Source organism: Delphinus delphis, chromosome 6, assembly GCF_949987515.2.
Source record: "Delphinus delphis chromosome 6, mDelDel1.2, whole genome shotgun sequence".
NCBI classification, from domain to species: Eukaryota; Metazoa; Chordata; class Mammalia; order Artiodactyla; family Delphinidae; genus Delphinus; species Delphinus delphis.
In genome coordinates this window covers 103,659,297-103,680,414 of record NC_082688.1, presented here as the reverse complement: position 1 = coordinate 103,680,414, position 21,118 = coordinate 103,659,297, and the positions used below count along the sequence as shown (strand labels likewise).

General features: G+C 49.7%; 1 protein-coding gene across 3 annotated transcripts; it reads left to right on the top strand.

Annotated features, from left to right (window-relative positions):
• Nucleotides 1–1,525: 1,525 nt before the first annotated feature.
• Nucleotides 1,526–20,396, top strand: STMN4 (stathmin 4). Of its 3 annotated transcripts, XM_060013598.1 has the most exons (8): nt 1,526–1,661; nt 13,152–13,230; nt 14,356–14,451; nt 15,104–15,184; nt 15,609–15,817; nt 16,634–16,825; nt 17,507–17,560; nt 19,879–20,396. In XM_060013598.1, the coding sequence occupies exons 2-7, from the start codon at nt 13,218–13,220 to the stop codon at nt 17,525–17,527; spliced, it is 612 nt and encodes a 203-aa protein (XP_059869581.1). In that variant the 5' UTR covers nt 1,526–1,661; nt 13,152–13,217; the 3' UTR covers nt 17,528–17,560; nt 19,879–20,396. The 3 variants fall into 3 exon arrangements, with proteins under 3 accessions (XP_059869581.1, XP_059869580.1, XP_059869582.1); XM_060013597.1 differs by lacking the exon at nt 17,507–17,560 and having other exon boundaries at nt 1,530–1,661; nt 19,879–20,393; XM_060013599.1 differs by lacking the exons at nt 15,104–15,184; nt 17,507–17,560 and having other exon boundaries at nt 1,532–1,661; nt 19,879–20,393.
• The last annotated feature ends 722 nt before the right edge of the window (nt 20,397–21,118 follow it).

The following is a 21,118-nucleotide window of genomic DNA, read 5'->3' as shown; positions in this document are numbered from 1 at the left end:
AAATAGATTAGAGCTTACTGGAGGTTGTGAGGAGAGGGAAAGGGGAGTTAGTGTTTAATGGAGACGGAGTTTCAGTTCGGGAAGATGAAAAAATTCCTAAGATGGGGGGCAGGGTGATGGTAGCACAGCATTGTGAATGTACTTAATACCACTGAACGGCACACTTAAAAATGTGAAATGGGATTTCCCTGGTGGCACAGCGGTTGAGAGTCCGCCTGCCAATGCAGGGGACACAGGTTCGAGCCCTGGTCCAGGAAGATCCCACATGCCGTGGAGCAACTAAGCCCGTGCGCCACAACTACTGAGCCTGGGCTCTAGAGCCCGGGAGCCACAACTACGGAGCCCGCATGCCACAACTACTGAAGCCCCCGTGCCTAGAACCCGTGCTCCACAACAAGAGAAGTCACCACAACGAGAGGCCCGCGCACTGCAACGAAGAGTAGCCCTTGCTCGCCGCAACTAGAGAAAGCCCGCACGCAGCAATGAAGACCCAACACAGTCATAAATAAATTTATTTTAAAAAATGGTCGAAATGGTAAATTTTATGTTATGTGTATTTTACCACAATAACAAAAATCACCCCCCGCAAAAAAGCGGGGAGGCGAGGCTGGTTGGTGGCCAGGTGGCTGGCTGTTCCTGCCGTGGAGGTGGGGGGACGCAGGGCTTCCTTAAGAAGGCTTTGATGGGGAGCAGTGTTCTGCAGCGCTCCATAGACCTCTGCGCCCCTAACTGCCTCACTCTGCCACTTCCGGCCAACTGGCTGAGGGTGGGCAGGCTGAGAGGTTTGTGTCCTGGGCTCCCTGCCCCCATTTGCTGAAGCCACCATGGATGACCCGTCACCTCCCTGTAGGGTTCCATCTCATTTAGGAATCACCAGGGTGGTGATGACTTTGAGCTTCAGTCATGGTCTCCCTTCCTCTGGAAGGTGCAGGTGGGCGAAGTGGGCTGTGAGGACCCACCAGTGCTGGCCAAGTGGCCACAGCAAATGTGTGGGCCATGTGCCAGCCAGGTGACGAGAAGGAAGCATTGTTCTCCTGGGACCCCTGTGCCATGCCCACACCAGCTCCAGGGCCCGGGGTACCTGCAGCCCCTCCTTCCCTTCTGATTCACTGTTCAAACCCACCAGCCCTTCTGACAGAGCTAGAAGCAGACACCAAGCCCTCCAGGGAGCTATATTTAGGGTTCATCTGTTCTTTCTGATTTCTCCTCTAGATTCCATATTCTCCCACCCCCAGATCCGAAAAAGCTAAAGAATCTGGAAATCTTTCATCATTCCCTCTGTCTAGGTGCTCTTTCTTCACTGGGCAGCTCGGTTTGCAAGCTGGGCTCTCACCCTCACCTTCCCGTACCACTCCCTCTTTCTTTCTTCATCCCCACCCTCACCCTCTGGTTCACCAGCTCCAGAGGCAGCACAGAAAGCAAGCTATTTGTCTGACATCATCTTCTACTCCCCGGCCTGCTAAGAGTTACTCACTCAGGCAATCCCTGCTCCGCCAGAGGAGACTGTCCAATTGCCAAGCAACCCACTGTTGGCCAATCACGGAGCTTGGAGGTGATGTCATGGCAAGAGCTGAGCAGTGGTGCTGATGTGGAGAGAAGCCCAGGGTACCACTAATTGAGGGAGTGAAGAAGGGAGCAGCTCACTTCTAACTGGACTGCAGGTAAGTAGAAATAGAATGCAAATTATTTGAGGCTTTTCAGACAAAAGAAAACAAAAACAAAAACAACCCAGCAGCTGCAGAGAGGAGAAGCAAGGAGTCTGGCATCTATTGTGTTGCCTTTCGGTTTCACTCAATTAAACTTTGTCAAATCCTGGTGGAAACGGGGCGAGGTGAAAAGGATGGTGCCTGGCAGAGGGGCGAGGGTGGGCTCCAGGTGTTTCTTCTATTCTGGAGCTCAGGGGACAGAGGATGGGTGGGAATCGCCAGCGTTTCTTTCAGATCGGATGTCCACTGTGAGTTCTTTCTGCATAAAAATGTTTTGTTGCTGAGGCAGAAAGGTTTTGTTCAGAGTCTGGCTTTCCCCGGAGCGGCTCAGGCCCACCAGAGCGCTTTCAAGCTGGAAGCTGCCCTGTGGTTTACGTTGTCTTTCTCAGCCACAGCTGTTCTGTCTCCTTTTCCCATTTGCATCATCCTTTGCTTTCTCCTCTGTCTGCACTGGGTTACTTTTTTCTCTTGGTTCTAAGGGTACAATGAGATCACCATCTCTTCTCGCTCCGCCCCACCCTGAGGTCAACCTGGTCCTACCTGGGCAGGGATGGCTGGCTGTACTGCTGCGAACTGCTGGAACCCACACCTGCCACACCCTGGTCCCTGCCTGTGACCCAGCCGCCCACCCCTGGCGCTCAGCCCGCCGCCCTGGCCAGGAGTTTAGGCATTGTCCCCACCTCATCCCCAGGAACCAGGGATTTGACAGCCAGTGGCCAGCTCTGTCCCCACGTGGTGGTGCTGCCTTTGTTTTATTCCTCTTGGAAGGCACGGTCAGGTGTGAAGGAGTCTCATTGTCCTGAAAAGGGCAGGTCTCCAGGACCCTCTTGGGTGGCTCAGAAATATCCAGGCAGCACGTGTCGAAATACCTTGTGCAGGGACCCCCGTGTCTCAAGACCAAGAGAGTAGTGGGGGGAGAGGGGGGAGGGACAGCCAGCAGGGTGGCCTGCAGGAGTCCTGCGGGGTGGGTGGGAGGTTGAGAGGGGATGCGGAGGAATCTGTCTCCACTGAGGCTGAGGCTCCCTCTAGGGGGAGGAAGCCTCTCCCACAGGCAGGGAGTCAGGGTGCCAGGGTGGGGGGGGCGGGGGGATGAGATCATCTTTCAGATAAGGAGATAATCTTAGCGCTAGAGCCAGCCGTGAGGGGGCAGAGGGGAAAGGTCTGATCCACAGCTCCACAGAACAGAGCTGGAGTTGCCCGGAGACCCTGACCCACCCTCTAGGGTCAGCCAGACCCCCTCTCCTCAGCTGGCATCACACCCTCACCTTGCCACTGGGAACGATTCTTCCGCCCCTCCTTGAAGCCCACTTATCGCTGCCAGAGCCAGAGCACCTGTCAGCAGGTCCCGGCCCTTCTGGGATCCCCAGCTTCACCTAGGCTGCTTGGGGAACAGGTTTGAAGTGGGCAAGGATCCTCAACTGCTGGATGGATCCGCCACAGAGGACTGTAGGGAGTGAGCTCCCCATCGCTGAAGGCGTCCAAGCAGAAGTTGGATGACCACCCAGCAGGGTAGCTGTAGAGGAGATTTCTGTGTTGTGTTGGAGACTGGACTGGATTAGTGTTTTTCAAACTGCAGGTTGAGACCTGTTAGTGGATTGTGAAATCAATTTTGTGGGTTGTGACTGGTATTTTTTTTAGATAAAATGGGATAAAGTGGAGAAGAAAAAAGTCAAAATGCATCTCATATAGTAATGTTTCCTATACCAGTTTTAGTTATATATTCTCAGCTATGTTAAATATAAATATTATTATGTTTATAAATATATTTAATAAGTGTTATATTTAGAAATAAATATGAATATATTTATGTTTATATTTCAGCTATATATAGGTGTATGTATATATATGTATGTACAGTTATATATGTGTATATATGTATGTACATATATATATACACATAGACGTATATATGTCAGTATCATGACATATACCTATTGGATCATGATATAAAATGTAGGTCTTTATTGCGGATTTCAGTAAGAAAAAGGATTGAGAGACATTGGGCTAAGTAACCTCTAATTTTCCTAACTATAAGACTGTAAGCCTATGGATAACTCTTATTAGACTGTGAAGTTCATTTAAAATTTAAAAAGATCTTTGACTGTGGTAAAGTACACAGAATGTGAAATTTACCAGTTTAGCCATTTTTAAGTGTATCGTTCAGTGATATTAAGTGCTTCACATTGTTGTGCAACCGTCACCACCATTCATCTCCAGAACTTTTTCACTTTCCCAAACTGAAACTCTGCCCCCACTAAACAATAACTCACCGTTCTACTCACCCCCGCAGCCCCTGGCTACCCCCATTCTACTTTCTGTCTATGAATCTGACTACTCTAGGTCCCTCATATAAGTGGAATCATAGTGCTTGTCTTTTTGTGACTGGCTCATTTCACTTAGCTGAATGTCCTCAAGGTTCATCCATGTCATAGACTGTGAACTTCTTACAAGGAGAACTGTTTTGTTCACAAGTGTCCCATGTACAAAATAAGTGCCCAGAGTCCAAGTGTTGTTTTAAATGGAAAACTGTGTCTCTTTAAGGAGAGACTTTGTTCTAAAGGACCCATCAAAGTCAGAGAAGCCTGGTCTAATATCGTCCCTCTTGAGCAGATTGTTGGACAGACATGTTATGGCTGGTGCGGTAGCGGGAGTGTCTTTGCATTTCTTGCTTCCTTATGTATATCTCATTGTGGCTCAATCATAGAAATCCTAGGGCGAAGGGAGATTAGCTGCCTTCTCTCATACAATGAGGCCGCTTTAACCACACTTTCCCTGTGGGACGGAAGCAGGCTGACTGACAAGATTTAAAATAGAGCAATCAAGCCATAAACTGAGATGCAGAGAGCGAGGTCGTGGAACAGGAAACAAGGACATGGCAAAGAAGGAGGGTGAGAGAGAGCTAAAGCGAGACTGTCTACATGAAACCAACCATGTCGAATGGGAAAATTCAGATCTTTTGTGTTCTTGATTTTAAACAATTGGATATCTTAAAAATCAAGAGCATAACCAAAGAAAGGCTTCATTTTTCCTGAACCCCTAAGATCCTCTCTCCAGACCCCCTTGATACCTCCGTATTATTTCCTACTTACCTGGAGAGTATCATTTGGAGATCCAGAATTCCCAGAGATTTTGAAATCATGAGTAGGTAGACAGTTTGGGGGGTGGGGTGGGAAGGAGGATAGAAATTTGGAGGAAAATTCTAAAACATGCAATATGTAATTTTTATAATGCCGTGTAGGGAACCAAACTCTCTCCTTCCCCATCCTACCCCCCTCCCCTTTTATTTTGGCTTGAGAAATAAACATACATCATGTATAATCTAATTTGCTTATTAAATTAGAACTTGCTCTATTTAGAGATGTGATAGTCTTGGAAAAGTTTACTTTTTCTGCTTTTCTTTGGGGAAGTGTAAGGACCAAAGAAAAAAAAATCTCCCCTGACATTTTAAAAAGCATTTTTCAGCGTTTTACATTTCTGGTCCCAAGAGGAAGACAGGGAGACACACAGATAAAGGTACACCACCCCTGCCTTCTCACACACACCTATCTTGTTTCCCCAGCAAAGCTCGCTGGCCTTTTCCATCAATCCAGACTGATCATTGTGTGTCTACTCTCTCAGGGTCCTGCTGTCCACGGTGGGTGGTGAGAGGCAACGGGACAGAACAGAAGGGGCAGGCATCTGGCGGGGTGGCCTAATTTATGACAGGACACAGGCAACCTGAGAGTTCAGAGAACAAACCAGTGAATGTGAGTACAGAGAAAAGAGCTGAGCGCAGACTCTGGGGTAAAAGACCTGGCGGGGAGGGGGATGGGCAGAGTGCAGAGTTAACAGTGGATCATTTGGGTGTCAGTGCCCAGAAATCCAGACCAGGTAGGGAGCAAGGTTCAGACTGAGTATGTGGAAATAGGTGGATAGACTCGGTCTGCTGATGGCCCAAACACAACTGGGCTATAGATCCCAGGACAGGTCTGTCTGTTTCCTAAACCTGCCACGAAACCAGATATGTATGGACTCAACAAAGATTCCATGAGTCCCTCCTGGAAAAAAAACTACTTCAGAAGTAGTCTATCTAATCAAAAAGTTTTATCAAATTAAAGAACTCAAGTACAAAAAAGGCAGGCTATTGATCATGATCACCAAGAAAGAAAACACTAGAATTTAGTCATTGTCTCATTATAATCAACACGTTCATAAAGCTGAAAGCAAATGTCAAATATCTTGAGGCTGGGGAATAGATCTATTAAATTCATCATTGTATTTCTCCTTAGTACCTCGCCTAGTGCATATAGTAGGTTCTTCATAAATATTTGTTGAATGAATAATGCAAGAAAGAAATCAATAATGATACTCCAGAACTGAAAATCCAAGTCATTGTGACAAGATCATGTTTGTAGGGAAAGGAAGCAGAAGTATGCTAAAACTCTTATCTCATAAAGAAAATTATTAGATACTGTTTTATTCTTCATGTAATGAAATTTACATGCATACCTCACTTTATTGTGCTTCAGAGATATTGCTTTTTTTTTACACACTGAAGGTTTGTGGCAACCCTGTGTTGTCAGATGATGGATAATTATTATTTAACAATAAGTATTTTTTAGACATAATGCTATTGCACATTTAATAGACTACAGGATAGTGTAAACATAACTTTTATATGCACCGGGAAACCAAAAAAGTCATGTGACTTGTTTTATTGCGACATTCGCTTTGCTGTGGTGGTCTGGAACTGAACTCGCTATGTCTCCAAGGTCTGCCTGTAGACATAAATGATTTTAACTTAAAGATAAAAGCAAGATGTAAAACTTACAAAGCACTGGAGAAGAATGAAAGAACAAAGAAATAAGAGTGATATTGTGAAAGAGAAGGGTCTTGCATTAAGGTAGCTAAATGTTGGGCCAGAAACAAGGCTTTGCTCCTTCTACTTAATCTTGGGAATGACACTGGACCTCTTGGGCCCTCTGAGAAAGGGTGTGAACCGGAAACGCTAAAGATCTCCATGGCTCCTCCCACTTATGGGCAGAGAGCTTGACCCCTGGAAATGTTCACAAATCTATTGCTTGTTCTCTGCTGATGTGAAAATGATTTAATTTACTACACTTGGTAGGTCATGTGTGTGCATTTTAACAGGGACTTTCTGAGGCAATGCCTGACACAAAAGAGTGCTTAATGGTGAGACTGGGCCACCCATGGTTGGGAGGCCCATCTGGCACAGGAAAGCCTTCGTGTGTCCTTCAGCCACATGCCCCAGGCAATCATTCATCTTGCTTACATTTACACTTGGCCTTGTGTCTGAAGAAGTACCATGGAACTTTGATATAAGAAGACTCTGGTTGAAATCCCATCTTTATCATTTTCTACTTATACAACTTTAAGCAAATCAAGTCACCTACCTGAATTGATCATCTGTAAAATGGGTATATTAGTATCTGTTTGATAGGATTTGGAGAGAAAGAAATGATAAAATATATATGCCCAGATTACAACTATGTAAAAATAATAGACATAAAAAGAAAACTAGAAGGAAATGCCAATACCAAAAAGCAGTAAGATGACAGGGATTTGTTTCCTTTTCTCTGTCACATAGATGTTCTGAAATATGATATTAATATGTTTGTAATTAAAACATTATAGATAAAAGGAATAGATGCATATATATATGCACTTGAAAGTGCCTAGTAAACTGTAAAGCACTACAAAATATTCCTGTTGTGACTAGGAGTTAGATTACAGGGACGTGTTCTACATGTTGATGCTTCCAAGTGCTTTGACCCCAGGACCTCACACAGAGCTGGGTTCCAGTCCCTCGCACTCCATCCAGCAACCCTGCACAGAAGCCCGTGCCCCTGACTTTTACTTCTACTATATTGACTCTTCTGCATCTATTGAATGGAAAATAAAATTAGCCCAGAAAGTACCATCACTGTGGATTATTTGGGGTTGTCCATTTTGCAGACTTAATTTCCTTCCTCTGGCTTGCCTACAATTAGGAGGGGCTCCTCAGACTTAGGCCACCAGAGCTCTGCACTTGCCAACAGGTGACACCTCCTTATTTCCTGGAAACACCACTTCTAGGAGACGAAGCTGCATTTCTCAGCGTGTTAGGGACTGTCTGGGGCTCCCACCATTTCTTCCCTTTGAGGCCTCGGAAGCAAACCTAATGGTGGGGGGAGCGGGGCGGTGATCAGACAAGCACAGTTTCCCAAGGTCAGTTAATGCCAAATGACGGTCAACCCTCAGTATCTGAAGGTTCCACATCCACGGACATGGAGGGCCGACTGTACCACGCCTGGGACTTGAGCGTCCATAGATTCTGGTATCCGTGGGGGTCCTGGAACAGATCCCCCGTGGATCCGGAGGGATGACTATATTCTGCTTTGCCCAGTGTCCGTCTGTGAATCTCAATAGTCCCTTCTTGGCCTGTGCTCTAAAATCTACTCTTTCTCCCCGTAGAACATGGTCCTTGTTACTGCCAGAGAATTGCCAAAGGCTGGCAGAAACTTCCAGAGGCTCCAAATTCCCACCCAGGGGACCCATGTCATTCTTTCATTATTGAAAACCCCTGTGGTTATTTTCGGAACTAGCGGAGGGCTTGGCACAGAATTAAATATTCAATAAATATTGTGGAAGGGATGAAAACCACAATCATGAAAAAATAATTTATCTCCTTTTCTTTTTAAAAACCCAAAGAAGACATAAGGCTGCCAATCAGGGCGAAATAACCAGGTTACTGTATGGACACGATATGTATGGATAGGATTGGATGACATTTAAGTAGCTCGTGCAGCTTACTTCCGGTGAATATTATAATTTCAACAGGACTTTTAAAAAGACTGATAATTGGCATGAACCTAAAGAGCCAGCTTCCTGTCCTGCTTGGGGCTAAAGCACGTGGGTCAGAACTCAGCGCTTCCACAGCCTGACTCTGTACCAGAGTTCTTTTACTGTCTCTGAACACTCTTGCCAAGGTCCACTCCATTCAAACCATTTAGATGTGCATTAGCTTATTTTCTCTCAAAAACAGTCCACATGAGATGTGACACATCCTGATGGCATTATCTGGGCAGTGTTGGCAGTGACAAATAAAATGCTTGCTCACTTGGGTCGTGTGGGCGGTCAGAGATGCCTCCGGCCAGGCGTGCACACGGTAAAAGGCCACGTGGCATCTGAGAGCTGGATGCTCTTCTCTGTCAGCCACTGGCCACAAGCAGTGATAGCTATTATTGTTGAGATGATCCTCGGCATCACCATTTCCTCTCTTCCTTTTTTTTTTTTTTTTGCGGTACACGGGCCTCTCACTGTTGTGGTGAGCACTGGGAGCTGAGATGCAGTGAATGAATCATGGATTTGAACCCTGGCTCTGTCACTTATTGAGTGTATTAGTTTCCTGCGGCCGCTGTAACAAATTATCACAAACTTAAAGGCTTCAATCAACAACAAATCCTTCTCCCGAAGTTCTGGTGCCCAGAAGTCCAAAAATGAAGGTGTCAGCAGGGCCTCATTCCCCCAAAAGCTCTAGGGGAGGGTCCTTCCTGCTTCTGCCAGCTTCCAGTGTTCCAGGCATTCCTTGGCTTGTGGCTGCTTCACTCCAACCTCTGTCTCCATCTTTACATGGTCTTCTTCTCTCTGTGTATCTCTCCCCTGAATGTTTCTTTCTTTCTTTTTTTTCTTTTTTTTTTTTTTTTGCGGTACACGGGCCTCTCACTGTTATGGTCTCTCCCGTTGCGGAGCACAGGCTCCGGACGCGCAGGCTCAGCGGCCACGGCTCACGGGCCCAGCCGCTCCGCGGCATGTGGGATCTCCCCGGACCGGGGCACGAACCCGGGCCCCTGCATAGGCAGGCGGACTCTCAACCACTGCGCCACCAGGGAAGCCCCTCCCCTGCATGTTTCTTAGAAGGACACTTGTCATTGGATTGAGGTGCCACCCAGATAATACAGAATGATCTCATCTTGAGATCCTTAACTGACTTAAATCTGCAAAGACCCTTTCCAAAGAAAGTCACATTCCCAAATTGCAGGGATTAGGATGTGGACATACCTTACTGGGGGACACCATTCAACCCATTACACTGAGTGACCCTAGAAATGCCACTTAGCCTCTCTGAGCCACAATTCGCACCTGTATAAAACAGGGATAGTAATTCCTACATCACAAGGTCATGATGAAAAAGTGAAATCATTTGTCACATATAGATGCTCTGTAAACACACATGCTTAATGATGCAGATTCCAGCCCTGTGAAGCTGAGAGATCTCAGTTGCAAATCCTTTGGCCATGCATACCTCTGCTCATCTTTTTTTTTTTTTAATCTTATTTTTTTTTTTTTAATTTATTTAACCTTATTTTTTGGTCACACTGCACGGCCTGTGAGATCTTAGTTCGCCAACCAGGGATCAAATCAATGCCCCCTGCATTGGAAGCGTGGAGTCTTAACCACTGGGCCGCCAGGGAAGTCCCCTCTGCCCATCTTTAGGATGTCTCCTCTTCCCAGCCCCATCTTCTTTCTCTGTCTCTCTGACCTGTGCTCTCTACTTGATTCCTCCTACACCTAAAACTCCTAGCATAACATCTTCCATTGACGTGTAGAGAGCACTTAATACATATTTTTCATTCAATCATATCCTGAGGCTAGACTGTTTTTCCCCGAGTCCCCAGGACCATGGAGGAGACAGCAGTTAGCATCCAGTCCTTCCACTGGCCACAAGAGAAGAGCTTATAAGTCAGAAGACCTGGATCCTACAGCCAGCTCTACACCAGCTAGCTGTGTGACCTTAGCTAAGAGTCTTAACATCTCTGAGCCCCAGGTTCTTTATGAAAAGCAAAGCTGATGATGCCTGTCTTAACAGCCCAGACCAGCCTCCTGCAAAGATCAACTGGGATAATGTAGGCGACCAGAACTGTAATCAGTAAAGTGCTCCATGAGTGTAGGGTCTTAATTATCATTTCCAGCTCAAGCCAAAGGGTGAGGTCCCTGACTCCAGATACCCACGCCTACAGAAAAAGCCCAGCTCAGTCCCCCTTCTTTCTCAGGGTGCCTTCTCTGCCTCCTCTTTCCTATTTGGACCCCCCACTTCTGATTCATTACCCAGGTTAAGGTCCAAGGCCATGCCTTTTCCTGGCAACGGCTCACTCCCTCTGCCAGTCACCCCATCAATCAGCCTGGACATGAATGGGAGATGGTGTGGAACAGAGCTCATGACCAGGACTGTCGTATCCAGGCACTTAGCCCGCATCCCTGTTTGGGGACTCGCTGGTACTGCCAGGATCAACTTGACTCCGAGGAGAGAGGGCCCATTGTGCTGCATCGGGAGGGGCACGACAGGGGCCTCTGGCTCCAAAGCACAAGGAGAAGAACACAGAGATGCTGCAGGGAACAGAGCCCTTCAAGGTCAGCTGACCTGGTTTCGAATCTCTGCACTTGCACTTTTTAGCTGCGTGACCCTGAGCAAGCCACACAAACCCTCTGAGCCTCCGTTTCCTCACCTGCAAATGGGGACCACAGTCCTTACCTGCAGGGCTGGTGAGGCCTCGGAAGCAGGTGTGTGGTACCCGGTAGCGTCCTTGTTGTAAAAAGCAGGGGAAAAGGAACTAATATTTATGAAACGTTCCCTTTTGCTGGACGCTTTTCTCATTTAATTTGTACAACTCTGTGCAGAATTAAGATGGGGCGAGCAAGGCTAGACATGTGAAGTAACCAGTAACATCTACGAGAGAGATGAAGTCTGTCTGACTCCACACTGGCCCAGCCCCACAGCCAGAGCTGAGCCTGCTGCCCCCATCCGCTCCCCTGCCCATCCCCAGCCAGGACAGACCCTGGTCCCCAGAGGGAAAACACCTCAGTAAGCAGGGAAAGGGCTTCTCAGTTGGTCTCAGGGTCCCTCTGGCTCATGGCGCGGCAGGCAGGGAAACTGTGGGCTCATGCCTCTGCCGGCACAGCGACCACTGAGAGTGGCTGTGTTTGTCAGAGTTCTCCAGAGAGATGGACCAATAGGATACACATAGAAAGAGATTTATTATGAAGGATTGGCTCATGCAATTACGGAGGCTGAGAAGTCTCACCATCAGAGCTGGCTGCAAGCTGGAGGCCCAGGAAGGCCCGTGGTGTAAATCTAGTCCAAGTCTGAAGGCCACAGGGCCAGGAGCTCCCGTGCCTGAGGTCAGGAGAAGACAGACGTCCCAGCTCAAGCAGACAGGGAAAATTCTCCCTTTCTCTGCCTTTTTGTTCTACTCCCTCAATGGATTGGGTGATGCCCACCCACATTGGGGAGGGTCACCTTCTTTACTCAGTCTGTCACGCAAACGTTCATCTCTTCCAGAGACAACCTCACAGACACACCCAAGGATGATGCTGACCAGCTATCTGGGCATCTCTCAGCCCAGTCGAGTTGACACAAAAATTAACCATCGCGGCGGCCAAGGATCAAGTGGTCCCTATGACGGCCACTCACTGCTGGCTATTCCTCACTCCATCAGATAGTAGCTTTCAGGAGATTCCTGTCACCTCCTGTCCCCCCAGACACTCCCCAATCTGCTCCCTCCCTGCCTCTCCTGTTTCGCCTCCTTCACGCTTTCTGGTCCGGCATCAACCAGCTTGAGACCCCATAGACGCCGGGCTTTCTCAGCCTGACTTGCACATGCTGTTCCCCAGCAGAACGCCCTCCCTGCCGTCTCCTGCTTCATTTCGACTCATCATTCAGCAGTTCCAGGGCTGGTAACATCAGGGGGCCCTTCCTAGCTCCCCAGGCCTTGTGCTGAGTCTGGAGCCCTGTCTCTGAGCTCCCACAGTAATCCCGAATGCGGATTTCCATCTCGGCACGAATCCCATAATGATTACATTATTCCTTAGTATTTGTTTATTCTCGTACTCCAGGGTTGTCTTAAAGGGGGTCAAGCAGTGCTTAGAACACTGGTTCGGAGCAGGCAGCGGGCAAGAGAGCGAGGGGGAACTGAAGAGGTATCTTGACATCCTCTGTCCAATGTCAGAATGCTCTGGGCAGGAAGGTCCGGGCTGGGTGTAGGGAGGAATTCAGGACACAGAGTTATTTTGCAAATACCTCCCAGGCGATTCTGACTTAGGGTTTGTTTCTCACCTTAACCTTTCCTTCGGACCAGACCACTGAGCTGCACGGGGAGACAGATCAACATGCATTGATACGTTCAGTTTGGGGAAACCCATGTTTGAGTCTCAGGGGGTCTTGCGATTGGGAAACCAATTATGAAACGATAAACTTCTCAATTATGAAATTTTCCAAGTTCGGTGCTTGGAAACTGAACTTGACTGAGTGATGTGGAAGAGGGGGGTCGGTGTTTGGGGAAGGGAGAGTCAGCCTGGAGATGGGGGCGGATGACGTACCTCCTGGGATTTCCTCCCCAGTTGTGTAAAGACCTTCCTTATGCGAATAACCTGTCAGCTAAAACGATCTGCTTTTCGGATTTGTGACAGTGTCCTGAGCTGGTGGCAGACCTACCCTGACTTTCACTAGGACTCACCTCTCACATTCCAGAAAACATGACCCTCGCGGGTAGGTACAAAAACCGTTTACGTAATGGGGCACTACAGCATAGGGTATTTCTGTACACGCATAGATGTACTCATATGTGCATAGAAGAGATAAAAGGCTGACAGGAAATACACCTAAGGGTTAAAAGAGGTTATCTCTGGATGAGGGGGGGGATCACAGCTGAGCTCTTCTTCCTTTTACTCATCTGCACTTGTTTTTAAAAAAGTCTTTACAATGCCCATGTATTATTTTTGCAGTTAATCCTGTTTTTAATTTGTAAAAGGAAATCAGGGGAGAGTTCAGGGCAGTAGGGATGGGGGAGGGGCCCAGAGGAGGTGGGTTGGACTGGACCCAACAAATCAACTCTAGAGAATTCCCTGGTGGTCCGGTGGCTAAGACTCGGCGCTTGCACTGCTGAGGGCCTGGGTTCGATCCCTAGCCAGGAAACTAAGACCCCACAAGCTGTGCGACGTGGCAAAAAAAAAAAAACCCAACAGTTATCAGCTCTAACTCATGACCTCGCAGTTTCCAAATCCTCCCCAAACACTGGGAGACCCCTCCAGCCCTCATGGACACCAACCTCACTGGCTTTGACCACTGCACCGGGATGGTCAGGGAAAGCTCACAGCCTGACCTTGTCACCCAGGGAGAGGCAGGACCACAGGGATGGCAGTGGCCTTCTTTACCTTCAGGGAAGCACTGTCAAGTACTCTGAGAATGGAGTGTGGGTTTCCTCCATCCTGGAGCAAAAGGCACAGAATATCCTGGGCATGTACGGGGACGTAGAAATTGAGGTCCAGGGTGCCGGCGGAGTGAGGGCACTGGTGCTTGGGGTCCATACCTGCAGGCATTTTGCGTTCAGTACCACAAAGCGAGATGATGTGCTGGAGAGAAGATGGGGGTCTCTGGGTGCCCTGGAAGGCGCAGGTGGACGGAAGTGGGTCCGAATCACACACAGGGATCCTGAACAGAGCTGCTCAGGGCAACATGGGCTGGGTCTCCAACCAAGGGGTGGATTTGGGGGGTTTGGGTGCCTCTGTGGAGCTCGGTGACCCCCCTGCTGCTCAGGCACCCTCACTTGCATGGGTGCTGGCTTCTGAGTCTAGGAAGGGGGTCGCCCTCTTCACCTGTCGGGTGTTTCCACAGCCTACAAAGAGAAGATGAAGGAACTCCCGCTGGTGTCCTTGTTCTGCTCCTGTTTCCTGGCAGACCCCCTGAATAATTCATCCTATAAATATGAAGGTACGTGAGGGTCACAGTCGGAAGAGTAAAGACGGAAGCTTCCTGTAGCTTGCATCCAGGAGGCCAGCACCTCCACCGCAGTTTCCTGAAAATCTCCCCCCTACATCGCATTCTCTTTCCCAGAGCCAGTAAACGCCACAGCTGATCCTGAGGGTCTAAGTCCCACGCGAAGGTGGGCGTGGGGCTGCGGCCTGGGGGACCAGACAGCAGCTGGGGGTCTGAGTCAGACCCTCTGCAGAATGCCCTCGATGTCAGCTTTTGTTCATGTGCTGTGGAGGACGCAGAGGCCGAGTAGACAGGGGGTCTGCCCTCGGGGACACCTAGCCTAGAAGGGGGACAGTCCTGGTGTGAATGAGCCGCCCACAGGTCTCCTCAGTGAAGGGTCGAGAATGCTCTGAGCAGGTCCAGATGTGGCAAGGGACTTCCGCTCTTCAGCCGCCCAAGGAGGCTCTGGGATCGCTATGCCACCTGAGCCCTGTGACAGGTCCCAGGACACTGGCAGGGAGCACTGAATGGCCATGTCCTGATTGGAGGTGGTGGTCAGGGCAGAGGTCACCTCTAGCTTCCTGGGGCTTGAAAGGAAAGGATGGGTTTGGTCTGGAAATGACAGGTGGGAGTGCTTGGGTCACCTGAGATTGTTTTTTCTGTTTAGGCTGGTGTGGGAGAGAGTGTAGGAGAAAAGATGAAAGCCAGCGGAGAGACAGTACTGACTGGAGAGAAAGAAGAGAGCAGGGTAGGACGGGGCAAGGGGAGAGGTGTCCGAAGGCCGAGCCATCGGATCGGTAGCAGGGCGAGGAGTGGATGGGAGGTGGGTGGTAAGTAAACGCCTCAGTGTGTGCCAATATAGGCAAGAGCTCAGCCACCGGAGGAACCTTGTCAGAAGCAGAAGCAAAGCCAGTTGCTACAGCCATTACTAGAAATCCCTTATCCTGGGGCCCCTGCTCGCAGAGTCTGAGAGCTTCCTGTGGCCACCAACTCCTTCAGCCCCATCAGGGCCCAGCGACGTTCGGTGCCATGTGTAGGACAGACCCAGAACCCTGGTCATTGGTCTGCCTTGGGGACCTCAGACCTCCCATGTATGTGTGCATGTGTGCATGCTTTAGGGGGGGCCCATATGGTCTTCAGGGGGTGAGCAGCCCCTTTTCTGCTCTCTGTAGCAGACACGGTGGACCTGAACTGGTGTGTAATTTCCGACATGGAAGTCATCGAGCTGAACAAATGCACCTCTGGCCAGTCCTTTGAAGTCATCCTGAAGCCACCCTCCTTTGATGGGGTGCCCGAGTTCAACGCCTCCCTCCCCCGGAGGCGAGACCCATCGCTGGAAGAAATCCAGAAGAAACTGGAAGCGGCTGAGGAGCGAAGGAAGGTCGGTGCGGTCCCTTTTTCCCCTCTGTCTGAGCATGAGGGGGGAAGATGCTGAGGAAGACAGGTGGTGGCTCTGAGCTGGGGGTCAGGTCACCACCAACCTATAGGTATTTAGGCAGCTCTTCCAGGTACCGCGCAGAGAATGAGACACCATTGAGGGAAACAAAGAAGGAAAAGCCCCAGGTCTCTAGGAGTTTGGTTAGGGGGATAAGTCACTGAATTACGTAACTCCCAGAGGGGACCTTATCGTGGCAAGGTAAGACATTGACCAACACTAAGGATTTAGGGAAAGGCTAGACAATTAAGGAAAGGGGTCCTTAATTGGGGGAGGGGGAAGAAGGTCATGGCATGGTATACCTTCACCCCTTGGCGTGCCTTCCTCGCTTTCTACGGATTCTTATGGTCTAACTCTTACGCCATTTCTGCGTAAGCTTTCCTTCATATTTGAAGCTGAAAATTACCACCCTTGAATTCCTATAGCACTTCTTTTCTCTCTCTCAAGGCATATGTCGCATTCTAGACTGGGTTAGAGTTATTTATACATTCTTGTCTCTAGTAGACTGTTTTCTTTCCCAAGTTGCTGGAATAGTGCCTGCTACTTAGTATCTGGTCACTCCATATTTGTGAATGAATGAAAAAGAGGACCGAGGGTCCAGTGGGAGAATCCAGGAAGTGTCCTCGCTTCCTGCCAATGGGCCAGGCAACCAGGCTCAGGGAGGCATGTGTTCTGAGCGTGGAGCTCTTAAGTCATGATGCTAAAAACACACCCTGGCATGCTCACCTTCAAGGGCCTCTCTCTCCCTCCATGCTCCACTAGTACCAGGAAGCTGAGCTTCTGAAGCACCTGGCAGAGAAGCGAGAACATGAGCGGGAGGTGATCCAAAAAGCCATTGAGGAAAACAACAACTTCATCAAGATGGCAAAGGAAAAACTGGCTCAGAAGATGGAGTCCAACAAGGAGAACCGGGAGGCCCACCTTGCCGCCATGTTGGAACGGCTGCAAGAGAAGGTAAGTGGTCTTGGATCAGAGAGGAGACTCTTGGGACCTGTTCCTCCTTCCACGGCAAGTATAATGGACACGCAGACCATTTCAGGGAGCAGGCAGCCTCAGGCGAGAATTCTGTTAGGCTGGATCCTTAGAGAGTTCCAAGGGATGACTGGGGAAGTCACAGGCAAGAGAAATGAACCGAGCTTTGGAGTTCCTTGGGTGACATGCTGCCCAGCTACACAACTGAAGTTTCTTATTGTCTGAGGGAGATCAGACCTCTTATCTTCTAGAGAAAGCCTGCCTAACGCAGGGGAGTAGGGATGAACGAGCAGTTATACATTCCTGGCTTCATCCTTGAATGGACCGATTTGACTTAATGAAAGATGCTGACTTGAGCTCTTGGCTCTAAGCCAAGGGCATGATGCGCTGAGTTGCCCACTGAGCAGGAAACACAATCCTCTCCAAATCTCTTGGTATGGACTGAGTGAGTCACTGGTCTTTCCAATATTCTGCCTCTTGTCAATAAACCAAATGGTGTCGCCTGAAGATGAGAAACGTGAGAGACTGGGGTTGGTCCCACGTGTCAGTGGAATAACAGCCCGTTCTGCTGAGAACATGCTGGCCTCGTTTCCTGAGTCCCAAGGCTGCCCCAGTTTCTCCTGCGGCTCCTGGGAGAGCTCCAGCTCTGTGTTTTATTTCCAGGCGCCGCCTGCTGCGCGGTGACTCCCGGGACCCGATCGGTGGCCTCGTCCCATGGTGAGCTGCGTGGTCCCCGCTCCTTTCTGCCCAACCACCTAGAGTCTCAGGCCCTTGGCAAAGCTACTAGAAAGACCTGGTTTCTTCACAGGGGATTTGGATGTTGTGTAGGCCCTGCAGCTGGCCAGCATGTGGCAGGTCCTCCGCTCTCTTTCTCCATCCTTCTAGGGGCAGCAAGGCCTCCATCAAGTATCACATGGGAGGGAAGTGTTCCGGGTCTGATTTCAGGCTTCCCCAGTTATTGAGGGATGGGTAGGAGCAAACTCTTGCAGGAAAAAAAAAAAAAACTTAGGGATTGGGATAGGATGGGGCATGGGTTCTTAGGCTAAACCCAAGGGAAATATTGAGGCTAGAGCCATGATATGGCATTTGAAAAACTGCAAAACACTTTTATTTCATCATACCCCTATCCTCACAATGAGGTAAGCAGGATGGGTGTTATCCTTATTTTACTGATGAGGAAACCATGTTAGAGAAGGTCAAATGACTTGTCCAGGGTCACACAGCCACTAAGCAGTGGAGCTGGGACTACAGCCCAGTTCTTTGGATATGAGGCCAGGTGGCTCTTTCTTTCTTTCCTTCTTTCTTTTTTTTTAAATTTGGCCATGCCATGTGGCATGTGGGATCTTAGTTCCCCGGCCAGGTATCAAAGCCGCAGTCCCTGCATTGGAAGCACGGAATCTTAACCACTCGACCACCAGGGAAGTCCCAGGTGGCTCTTTCAATGCTTGTTTCAGGGAGACCAGCCCACAATCATCCTGCCGGCCTTTTGGCAGACAGGGAGCCACTGGAGGCCAAGGAAAGGGAGTCCAGAAACCTAGGGTTCTGTTCAGTGAGCTCACTTGGGAATAGATGTAGATTCTGAGCTGGAGAGATGGGGAAGGTCCACAGTCTGGAGGAAGCGCTTTGGAAGTGAGATAAGCCTTAAAGAAGCAAGATGTCAGAGCAGACATCTGCGTGAGCATCACTCCTCTGGAATCTTGACCACTCTTCACCTTTGCCCAACGATGAAGACAGGAGGTGGGATGAGAGACAGGTGTGTGCTCTGCCCCAGGCCAGGGACACCTATAACGATGTCTCTTTGTCAGTACTTGTGTGAATCACTGGCCATCCGCACCAGACTCACTTGGTGTAAAGTTTAAAACTACAGATACCTGGACCCTACTCCAGACCTACCAATCCCGGCTCTCTAGGGATGGTGCCTGAGGACCTCAGTTTAACAAGTTTCTCAGGTCATGCTGACGAACAGCAAGGTTGAGAACCACTGCTAGACGTACCACTCCCCACATTTTCCCCAGGGACGTGGAAAGTTCTAGGGCCTCTCCAGGGACAGATCTGTAGTTTAAGGTACATCCTGGGACCCTGGGCTGCCTCAGTGGGTCTCCCCCAGGCGGATCCATACCTGGATGTGATGATATCTGGGTGGATGCCGGGTTCTGGCAGAGAGAGGATTTACTGAGCACCTACCGTGCACAAGGTACCATATGAGGAACTGAGAGATACAAAGAGGAAAAGGCGTGCTCCCTGCCCACAAGGAGGACCCAGACGTCTTCACCATGAGCAGGGATGTAAGGCAGACTGAGATAAGCCCTAGAAGTGAACACTAAAATCACAGAATTCTAGAGGTAAAAGAGCTTCCCATCCATGCCCCTCCCTTATAATACCAGAGAACTGAGCCTGACGGGTGAAGTGAGCTGGTCAAAGACACACGGCTGATGGGCGTTTGAAGTCAGATCCTATCATTTGGTTTGATGATGCTGGCGCACAAAAGAGGATTCTTTTACCACACTTACAAAAAAAAGCCACTTTGTGGGGCTGTACATTTCCAGAAGTTCTTTAGTCGATTTATACTTTACACGCCCTCACCTTTCGTCAGGGGGCTTAAGACAACCCTCACGAAGGAGATGGACGGGAAACACAGGGCAGTCCAGCTGCCTGTGTGCAGGGGCCGCCTGCAGTGAGCTCCACCTGCTCTTCTGGCACAAGCTACGTGGAGCTACTCCTTCCATTAAGTCAAGCAGTGTAATCAGTGCAGCCCCCAGACGGCCAGGTAAGGGCGGTGGAGACTGGTGGTCCCTGCCAGGTGGGTTCCCCCAGGGAGGCTGTGTCTAGTCAACGAGCATCCAGGGGCCCCACCAGCAGGCTCGTTCACCTGCGACCTTCTGCCCCTTCTCAGGACGCCTTTGCAGACCCTGCTCGTCACTTCCTGTGGTGGCCAGTGGTGGCCACACTCTTTGCTTTGGCTCTCCTGCCCCTCGGCCTCCCTTTATCCCGGGGAAGCCCGTGTGACCTGTCCTTTTCCCTCCCTTCCTTCCCAGGACAAGCACGCGGAGGAGGTGCGGAAAAACAAGGAGCTGAAGGAGGAGGCCTCCCGGTAAAGCCCAGAGGCAAAGAAGTTTCCAGAACGGCCGGACAGCTCCAGCGGCTCCGCAGTTCCCGAGGCAGCCTCGCCCGCCGCTGGCTGCTCTCCCAGCACTGGGGTTTGGGGGGAGGGGGGTGGCCAGGGGCGTTTCCTCTGCTTTTGGTGTTTGTACGTGTTAAGAATTGACCTGTGAAGCCATCCTATTTGTTTCAGGGGAACAATGATGGGGTGGGAGAGGGGAGAAAAGGAGCGAGGTTTGGAAAGGGAGATAGAGGAGGACTCGTGGGCATTTGCTACCCAGCCCAGGGCAAGTCCTCAGCTTTTCCTCACAGTGAGCATCCGGGCACCGCCTTGAGGGAAGTTAAAATCAGGCGGTAGAATTCCGACTGAAGGGCGGAGTCCTGGGTGGAGCGAGGGCTGCAGGGCGTGGCCAGAGACGCCAGCAGGGGGTGGGGGTGGGGTCCTGCGGCTGGGGGGATGTCTGAGAATGTGTGTGTGTGTGTGCGTGTGTGTGTGCGCGCGCGTGCGTCCGTGCGTGCGTGTGTGTGTGTGTGTGTGTGTGTGTGTGTGTGTTTTAACCATCATCTTTTGATCATCATGACCAATAATGAAACATTTACTCCAAGTCTCCGGTTTTTTATTTCTTGAATTTGTCCTTTGTGTAATTGATAGAATGTTCTTGAATTTGGTTTCTGCCCATCAGGTGCCAGATGCCCCTTTTATTCCTTAGTTGGACCATCAGAGTATCTGAGGTGCTGGGTGAGGAGGGTTGAAACACGCCAGCCTTCCTTTTACCACCCTGCCCCACGCCCCCCATCCCCCGCTTGTGGGCTGCCCCGTGTTGGACTGAGTGCACTGAATTGGTAAGAAAACAAATCCAATTTCCCTTTGCATGGACTGACATTCTAATGTGGTCCCCAAGATGCAGAGTAAGAAGGAAGTCCTCACTTTAGGGGTGTGGGATGCTAGGTGGTCACAAACAGCGAGCTAGTGAGGAAATAAAACGTTTGTTAGGGGAAAGCAGAGGGGATCATTTCAGATCCAGCAGTCATCCCTTTATCCAGAACGCCAAACCACGGCTGGGAAAGGAGTCTCCCTCCTCCTATCCCTGCAAACAGGAGTGGGGTGGGGGCAGCCTGTGTGAACAGGATCCCAGGGCACCTCCCCACCCTGCCCCTCACACTGTAGTTTTGTAC

Coding starts and splice junctions, on each gene's coding strand:
- STMN4 (XM_060013597.1), top strand. Junction 15,818..16,633: donor CGGCTGAGGAGCGAAGGAAG/GTCGGTGCGGTC, acceptor ATGCTCCACTAG/TACCAGGAAGCTGAGCTTCT. Junction 16,826..19,878: donor TGGAACGGCTGCAAGAGAAG/GTAAGTGGTCTT, acceptor CTTCCTTCCCAG/GACAAGCACGCGGAGGAGGT.